The sequence below is a fragment of the Penaeus vannamei genome, chromosome 28, assembly GCF_042767895.1.
Source record: "Penaeus vannamei isolate JL-2024 chromosome 28, ASM4276789v1, whole genome shotgun sequence".
Lineage (NCBI taxonomy): Eukaryota > Metazoa > Arthropoda > Malacostraca > Decapoda > Penaeidae > Penaeus > Penaeus vannamei.
In genome coordinates this window covers 33,689,439-33,698,641 of record NC_091576.1, presented here as the reverse complement: position 1 = coordinate 33,698,641, position 9,203 = coordinate 33,689,439, and the positions used below count along the sequence as shown (strand labels likewise).

The 9,203-nt window shown below is 50.4% G+C and overlaps 2 protein-coding genes across 3 annotated transcripts; both read left to right on the top strand.

The window, feature by feature from the left end:
* The first annotated feature begins 353 nt into the window (after positions 1-353).
* On the top strand, positions 354-947 carry LOC138867145 (arginine/serine-rich coiled-coil protein 2-like). The gene is made up of 2 exons (XM_070141617.1): positions 354-679; positions 812-947. The coding sequence occupies exons 1-2, from the start codon at positions 354-356 to the stop codon at positions 945-947; spliced, it is 462 nt and encodes a 153-aa protein (XP_069997718.1).
* A 2,525-nt stretch (positions 948-3,472) lies between these two features.
* Positions 3,473-6,097, top strand: LOC138867196 (uncharacterized abhydrolase domain-containing protein DDB_G0269086-like). 2 transcript variants are annotated; one of them, XM_070142058.1, is made up of 2 exons: positions 3,473-3,788; positions 4,230-6,097. In XM_070142058.1, exons 1-2 carry the CDS (start codon positions 3,620-3,622, stop codon positions 5,951-5,953), a joined length of 1,893 nt encoding a protein of 630 aa, XP_069998159.1. In that variant the 5' UTR covers positions 3,473-3,619; the 3' UTR covers positions 5,954-6,097. The 2 variants fall into 2 exon arrangements, 1 of the variants encoding a protein (XP_069998159.1); XR_011399746.1 differs by having other exon boundaries at positions 3,658-3,796; positions 4,230-4,366.
* Positions 6,098-9,203: the final 3,106 nt, after the last annotated feature.

Below are 9,203 nucleotides of genomic sequence, written 5' to 3'. Positions count from 1 at the left end.
AGAGCATGGACGACGGAAGGCAGGAAGAAGAAGAGCATGGATGACGGACTGCGGGAAGAAGAGAAGAGCATGGACGACGGAAGGCAGGAAGAAGAGCATGGATGACGGACTGCGGGAAGAAGAGAGGAGTATGGACGATGGACGGCACAGGAAGAAGAGCATGGATGACGGACTGCGGGAAGAAGAGAGGAGTATGGACGATGGACGGCACAGGAAGAAGAGCATGGATGACGGACTGCGGGAAGAAGAGAAGAGCATGGACAACGGACGGCACAGGAAGATGAGCATGGATGACGGACTGCGGGAAGAAGAGAAGAGCATGGACAACGGACGGCACAGGAAGAAGAGCATGGATGACGGACTGCGGGAAGAAGAGAAGAGCATGGTCAATGGACGACACAGGAAGAAGAGCATCGATGACGGACGGCAGGAAGAAGAAGAGCATGGATGACGGACTGCGGGAAGAAGAGAGGAGTATGGACGATGGACGGCACAGGAAGAAGAGCATGGATGACGGACTGCGGGAAGAAGAGAAGAGCATGGACAACGGACGGCACAGGAAGAAGAGCATGGATGACGGACTGCGGGAAGAAGAGAGGAGCATGGACGATGGACGGCACAGGAAGAAGAGCATGGATGACGGACTGCGGGAAGAAGAGAAGAGCATGGACAACGGACGGCACAGGAAGAAGAGCATGGATGACGGACTGCGGGGAGAAGAGAAGAGCATGGACAACGGACGGCACAGGAAGAAGAGCATCGATGACGGACTGCGGGAAGAAGAGAAGAGCATGGGCGATGGACGGCACAGGAAGAAGAGCATGGATGACGGACAGCAGGAAGAAGAGAGGAGCATGGACAACGGACGGCACAGGAAGAAGAGCATGGATGACGGACTGCGGGAAGAGCATGGACAACGGACGGCACAGGAAGAAGAGCATCGATGACGGACTGCGGGAAGAAGAGAAGAGCATGGACGATGGACGGCACAGGAAGAAGAGCATGGATGACGGACTGCGGGAAGAAGAGAGGAGCATGGACGATGGACGGCACAGGAAGAAGAGCATGGATGACGGACTGCGGGAAGAAGAGAAGAGCATGGACAACGGACGGCACAGGAAGAAGAGCATGGATGACGGACTGCGGGAAGAAGAGAAGAGCATGGACAACGGACGGCACAGGAAGAAGAGCATGGATGACGGACTGCGGGAAGAAGAGAAGAGCATGGACGACGGACGGCACAGGAAGAAGAGCATGGATGACGGACTGCGGGAAGAAGAGAAGAGCATGGACAACGGACGGCACAGGAAGAAGAGCATGGATGACGGACTGCGGGAAGAGAAGAGCATGGACGACGGAAGGCAGGAAGAAGAAGAGCATGGATGACGGACTGCGGGAAGAAGAGAAGAGCATGGACAATGGACGACACAGGAAGAAGAGCATCGATGACGGACGGCACAGGAAGAGCATGGATGACGGACTGCGGGAAGAGAAGAGCATGGACGACGGAAGGCAGGAAGAAGAAGAGCATGGATGACGGACTGCGGGAAGAAGAGAAGAGCATGGACAACGGACGGCACAGGAAGAAGAGCATCGATGACGGACGGCACAGGAAGAAGAGCATGGATGACGGACTGCGGGAAGAAGAGAAGAGCATGGACGATGGACGGCACAGGAAGAAGAGCATGGATGACGGACTGCGGGAAGAAGAGAAGAGCATGGACGATGGACGGCACAGGAAGAAGGGCATGGATGACGGACTGCGGGAAGAAGAGAGGAGTATGGACGATGGACGGCACAGGAAGAAGAGCATGGATGACGGACTGCGGGAAGAAGAGAAGAGCATGGACAACGGACGGCACAGGAAGAAGAGCATGGATGACGGACTGCGGGAAGAGAAGAGCATGGACGACGGACTGCGGGAAGAGAAGAGCATGGACGACGGAAGGCAGGAAGAAGAAGAGCATGGATGACGGACTGCGGGAAGAAGAGAAGAGCATGGACAACGGACGGCACAGGAAGAAGAGCATGGATGACGGACTGCGGGAAGAGAAGAGCATGGACGACGGACTGCGGGAAGAGAAGAGCATGGACGACGGAAGGCAGGAAGAAGAAGAGCATGGATGACGGACTGCGGGAAGAAGAGAAGAGCATGGACAACGGACGGCACAGGAAGAAGAGCATGGATGACGGACTGCGGGAAGAGAAGAGCATGGACAACGGACGGCACAGGAAGAAGAGCATGGATGACGGACTGCGGGAAGAGAAGAGCATGGACGACGGAAGGCAGGAAGAAGAAGAGCATGGATGACGGACTGCGGGAAGAGAAGAGCATGGACGACGGAAGGCAGGAAGAAGAAGAGCATGGATGACGGACTGCGGGAAGAGAAGAGCATGGACGACGGAAGGCAGGAAGAAGAAGAGCATGGATGACGGACGGCACAGGAAGAAGAGCATGGATGACGGACTGCGGGAAGAGAAGAGCATGGACGACGGAAGGCAGGAAGAAGAAGAGCATGGATGACGGACTGCGGGAAGAAGAGAGGAGTATGGACGATGGACGGCACAGGAAGAAGAGCATGGATGACGGACTGCGGGAAGAGAAGAACATGGACGACGGAAGGCAGGAAGAAGAAGAGCATGGACGACGGACTGCGGGAAGAAGAGAAGAGCATGGACGATGGACGGCACAGGAAGAAGAGCATGGATGACGGACTGCGGGAAGAAGAGAAGAGCATGGACGACGAACGGCACAGGAAGAAGAGCATGGATGACGGACTGCGGGAAGAGAAGAGCATGGACGACGGAAGGCAGGAAGAAGAAGAGCATGGATGACGGACTGCGGGAAGAGAAGAGCATGGACGACGGAAGGCAGGAAGAAGAAGAGCATGGATGACGGACTGCGGGAAGAGAAGAGCATGGACGACGGAAGGCAGGAAGAAGAAGAGCATGGATGACGGACTGCGGGAAGAAGAGAAGAGCATGGACAACGGACGGCACAGGAAGAAGAGCATGGATGACGGACTGCGGGAAGAAGAGAAGAGCATGGACGATGGACGGCACAGGAAGAAGAGCATGGATGACGGACTGCGGGAAGAGAAGAGCATGGACAATGGACGACACAGGAAGAAGAGCATCGATGACGGACGGCACAGGAAGAGCATGGATGACGGACTGCGGGAAGAGAAGAGCATGGACGACGGAAGGCAGGAAGAAGAGCATGGATGACGGACTGCGGGAAGAAGAGAAGAGCATGGACAACGGACGGCACAGGAAGAAGAGCATGGATGACGGACTGCGGGAAGAGAAGAGCATGGACGACGGAAGGCAGGAAGAAGAAGAGCATGGATGACGGACTGCGGGAAGAAGAGAAGAGCATGGACAACGGACGGCACAGGAAGAAGAGCATGGATGACGGACTGCGGGAAGAGAAGAGCATGGACGACGGAAGGCAGGAAGAAGCATGGACAACGGACGGCACAGGAAGAAGAGCATCGATGACGGACTGCGGGAAGAGAAGAGCATGGACGACGGAAGGCAGGAAGAAGAAGAGCATGGATGACGGACTGCGGGAAGAGAAGAGCATGGACGACGGAAGGCAGGAAGAAGAAGAGCGTGGATGACGGACTGCGGGAAGAGAAGAGCATGGACGACGGAAGGCAGGAAGAAGAAGAGCGTGGATGACGGACTGCGGGAAGAAGAGGAGAGAGCATGGACGACGGACGGCATAGGAAGAAGAGCATGGACGACGGACAGCAGGAAGAAGAGAGGAGCATGGACAACGGACGGTAGGACGGTAATATATTAATATTATTATTATTATATTATTCATATGTACATAACGTCTTTACTAATGTTTATGTGGAACACAGAATAATTATTATTATTAATGAAAAAAATTATTTTTTTGCTTGCCATGTTATTCGGCAGTATTTAATATGCATAAAGAAAATGTGATTTGTAACTAACCCAACAAAAACATAAAATATATCAGCTCATTAAGTAGCTGAACTCCATCCCTCCCGATTTGCTCACGCCGTGCACATATGAACAGTTACCATGGTATGTTCCCAGGCTCTACGGTTAAGTGCCCCAAACCAAATGCAATAGGAAAAGAATATATTCGCTGGAAAAACTAGTGAAAAAGAACAGCAAAAACAATAATATGGCCATGCTTTCCGGGATTTCCATAATTGCGGCAATAACTGCTGCATTCATTACTTTTTCAGTCCTGAGGAAGAGGAAGGAAGCTGCCGCCCGTCGGGAGCACGAGCTGGAGGCCGAGTCCGACGGCCTCAAGGCCCAGCTTGCTGCTGCTGCACGACTTGCAGAGGAGCAGGAGGCCGAGTCCGACGGCCTCAAGGCCCAGCTTGCTGCTACTGCACGACTTGCAGAGGAGCAGGAGGCCGAGTCCGACGACCTCAAGGCCCAGCTTGCTGCTGCTGCACGACTTGCAGAGGAGCAGGAGGCCGAGTCCGACGGCCTCAAGGCCCAGCTTGCTGCTGCTGCACGACTTGCAGAGGAGCAGGAGGCCGAGTCCGACGGCCTCAAGGCCCAGCTTGCTGCTGCTGCACGACTTGCAGAGGAGCAGGAGGCCGAGTCCGACGGCCTCAAGGCCCAGCTTGCTGCTGCTGCACGTGCAGAGGAGCAGGAGGCCGAGTCCGACGACCTCAAGGCCCAGCTTGCTGCTGCTGCACGACTTGCAGAGGAGCAGGAGGCCGAGTCCGACGGCCTCAAGGCCCAGCTTGCTGCTGCTGCACGACTTGCAGAGGAGCAGGAGGCCGAGTCCGACGGCCTCAAGGCCCAGCTTGCTGCTGCTGCACGTGCAGAGGAGCAGGAGGCCGAGTCCGACGACCTCAAGGCCCAGCTTGCTGCTGCTGCACGACTTGCAGAGGAGCAGGAGGCCGAGTCCGACGACCTCAAGGCCCAGCTTGCTGCTGCTGCACGACTTGCAGAGGAGCAGGAGGCCGAGTCCGACGGCCTCAAGGCCCAGCTTGCTGCTGCTGCACGACTTGCAGAGGAGCAGGAGGCCGAGTCCGACGGCCTCAAGGCCCAGCTTGCTGCTGCTGCACGACTTGCAGAGGAGCAGGAGGCCGAGTCCGACGGCCTCAAGGCCCAGCTTGCTGCTGCTGCACGACTTGCAGAGGAGCAGGAGGCCGAGTCCGACGGCCTCAAGGCCCAGCTTGCTGCTGCTGCACGACTTGCAGAGGAGCAGGAGGCCGAGTCCGACGGCCTCAAGGCCCAGCTTGCTGCTGCTGCACGTGCAGAGGAGCAGGAGGCCGAGTCCGACGACCTCAAGGCCCAGCTTGCTGCTGCTGCACGACTTGCAGAGGAGCAGGAGGCCGAGTCCGACGACCTCAAGGCCCAGCTTGCTGCTGCTGCACGACTTGCAGAGGAGCAGGAGGCCGAGTCCGACGGCCTCAAGGCCCAGCTTGCTGCTGCTGCACGACTTGCAGAGGAGCAGGAGGCCGAGTCCGACGGCCTCAAGGCCCAGCTTGCTGCTGCTGCACGACTTGCAGAGGAGCAGGAGGCCGAGTCCGACGACCTCAAGGCCCAGCTTGCTGCTGCTGCACGACTTGCAGAGGAGCAGGAGGCCGAGCTTGCTGCTGCTGCACGACTTGCAGAGGAGCAGGAGGCCAAGTCCGACGACCTCAAGGCCCAACTGGCTGCTGCTGCACGACTTGCAGAGGAGCAGGAGGCCAAGTCCGACGACCTCAAGGCCCAACTGGCTGCTGCTGCACGACTTGCAGAGGAGCAGGAGGCCAAGTCCGACGACTTCAAGGCCCAACTGGCTGCTGCTGCACGACTTGCAGAGGAGCAGGAGGCCAAGTCCGACGACTTCAAGGCCCAACTGGCTGCTGCTGCACGACTTGCAGAGGAGCAGGAGGCCAAGTCGTCATCCTCCACTACCTCTAGCCATGAAAAACAGATAGCCAGAGAACGACTCCGTTAACAAAAAAGGAGACAGAGGCAGAGGGAGAGGCGACAGAGCCATTCTGATATCATCCCTGTAGATGAGAATGCCTCTGTCACCTCCTGTTCTCCTACTCCCCCGCTACCTGCACCCTCCCCCATCACCACCACGGCAGCCCCACCCTTCATCACCACTACGGCAGCCCCATCCACCGTCACCACCACCACGGCAGCCCCATCCACCGTCACCACCACCACGGCAGCCCCACCCACCGTCACCACCAACACGGCAGCTCCATCCACTGTCACCCCCTCTGTCCATGAAAGACAGAGAGAGAAAAGGCAGAAAAGGAGACAGAGACAGAAGGAGAGGCGACAGAGCCATTCTGATATCATCCCTGTAGATGAGAATGCCTCTGTCACCTCCTGTTCTCCTACTCCCCCGCTACCCTCCCCAACATCTTCCCCCTCTGTCCATGAAAGACAGAGGGAGAAACGTCAAAAAAGGAGACAGAGGCAGAAGGAGAATAGACAACATTAAAAATGATATATCACCTATAGAAAAATATAAAAACCTAGAGTGAAAACCTAGAGTGTCGCCTCAGATGAACAAGCTGACTCGCCTGGAAGCGAGCCTGAAGAAGAGGCTCGGCGAGAGCTTCGAGGCTGCCATGATTCCTGCAGTCGCTGACGAGTTCCTTCGAATATGGAGTCGACAAGGACGAGGAGAACAAGCTGCAGAGAGAAGCAGGAGGAGGATCCTGCAAATGAACCTATAGGAAATGATAACAAAGATAACCTTAGGCAAATGATAACCTATAGGCTATAGGAAATGATAACCTTATAGGACAAATCCTATAAATGAATATAAAATTATAGACCTAGAACAGCTGCCTCACCCGAGATGCGAGTTGCGTCACCAGCTGCTTGATCTGGTTTGTTAAGAACAAAACAAGAAAGAGGTGAGAAAAAAAAGCGCCGACCTTGGAGTTATTGTCAACTCAATGGAATCTGATATCAAGGAACGGCGGGGCTGGTTCTGTTAACAACCCGTCACTAAGCCGTATGTGAGAAATGAGATAGAGAGAGCGAAAGAGAGATTTTAAGATGTAAGATTGATGTGTGCCGGCAAGATCAGCGGACCTTACCCGTTTTCTTTAACCTCGCTTGGGAAGATGGACCTCTAGTCCGGTCATTCGCGGGCAATCTTTTTGTGTTTTGTTTTGGTTTGGTTTGTTTTTTTGTCAAGGTCATCTCGCAACCTGGCCTTTTTGACGGCCTCTGCGGTGTGCACGATGGCCCAGTGCGCGTCGGTAAGGGTGGATGTGGCTTTCGTTTGGATCTCTGACTCTCCATTTTCTTTCCCCTATAGACTGTGTCCTTTTGTAAGGGGGGGGGGGAGGGAGAAAGTGTGTGTGTGTGTAGTATATATATATCAAGTGTGTATATATATATATATATATATATATATATATATATATATATATATATATATATATACATATATATATATGCATATATAGACATTGTAATATTATATATTACAGTCTACCCAAATTCGGGTTAAAAGTTGGCCGGTTTCGTGTAAATGAATTTATGTTTTAATGAATAATGTAGAATAAGCCAGCTGTTGAAAGTCTGCGTCAACCAGTTATTAAAACTTACTCATTGCATTATCGTAAACAGCATCAAACATGAGCAACAACAACAAAAATCATATACTTTGATAGACAGATAATAAAAGACAATCGAGTGGAATTCGGTGATGATGATGGTGACAATGATGATGGTGATGATGACAAATATTAACAATGATAATACATTTTTTTATTGATATTACCATCACAATACAGTGGTGATGATGATGATGATGATGATAATAATAATAATAATAATAACAATAATAATAATAATAATAATTACAATAACAATATATATATATAGCAATAATGACTAATAAGTGATAATCACTATCATTATTATAATTACCATTATTATTATTATTACAATGACAATAATCATCATAATTATCATGATTATCATTATGATGATGATTATTCCAGTTAATTTGTTAATAATACATCAACTTCAGTTTACCTAAAGTGAAGTTCTATCACCTTTTAGAAACGGTTAATTATTTGAAAGTGAATCTAGGAAATTGTAATAAATGCTGTTTAGATTTTGGTTATCTCACTTTGGTTTCTGTACTTGTTGCAATTTAAACCATATGTGAGGCGACAGTGTTCCGAGTGTAAAGGGTACATGACTATAAACTTAGAAAGTTAAATAACTCTCCATTTTCTTTCCCCTATAGACTGTGTCCTTTTGTAAGGGGGGGGGAGGAGGGAGAAAGTGAGATAGAGTCATATGATGAATGGATGACCAAGAGAAAAATAGGATGAAAATATCATTACCTCATGCCAATTGTATTGTAACCTCACCAAGTAGATTCATGTTATAAAAGCACATATTAATGTGGTCCAAAAAATTCCTTGGTATGCCCCAATTAAATCTCCTATTTTTGAAGGAATTACAAGAAGCTAATACAAGAAAAAAATTAGGGGTTATGATGACCTATGCCCAATGCCCATCCCAATATCTACAGACTAGCAATGGTCTAGATGGCTGAAACAAAAGCACCTTTTCCCCTCCAAAATCTTCAAGCACCCCCACTACTTCCTGCCAATTTTTGCACAATATATCTGTTACAAAGTACTTGAAATTCTGGGAAGTTAAAATGGCCTGATCTATTCATTTAGCTGTTTTGCCAAGCCTTACATTATGAGTGTGTAATACACCATTTATATGCATGTACAACAGAAGGAAAAAATGTACAAATAACACTATATTATAGGGGACTACAATTTATTTGACTTAACCGTAGTCACTCACATGAGAAAAAGCAAAGGAAACTTTTGACATGTATACTGTATGGGAGTACATGGTACGAATCAGTCTTCCTACTATTTTGTTTTGTTTTGTTTTTTCTCTTTTTTCTGTTAGCAATTATGGTTATATTATGATCCCGGCTTCTATTTTTGAACTGTCTTTGATCTGACTTGCGATAGGCCCATTCTGTAAAAGCTTGTCTTACCTGTTTCCAAATCTTCCTTAATACCTTTCTTGATTTTGTTTTATGGATATTTCACGGATACTTTTGGGGTTTTAAAAAAATCAGTGTTCACTATTCTTTGCACTATGGTAAAATCTACTTCCACAAACGTACAAAATCACATGACAGCTAAAAAAAATAAGAAAGTTAAGGCAAAAATAACAGGCAATACAAATTA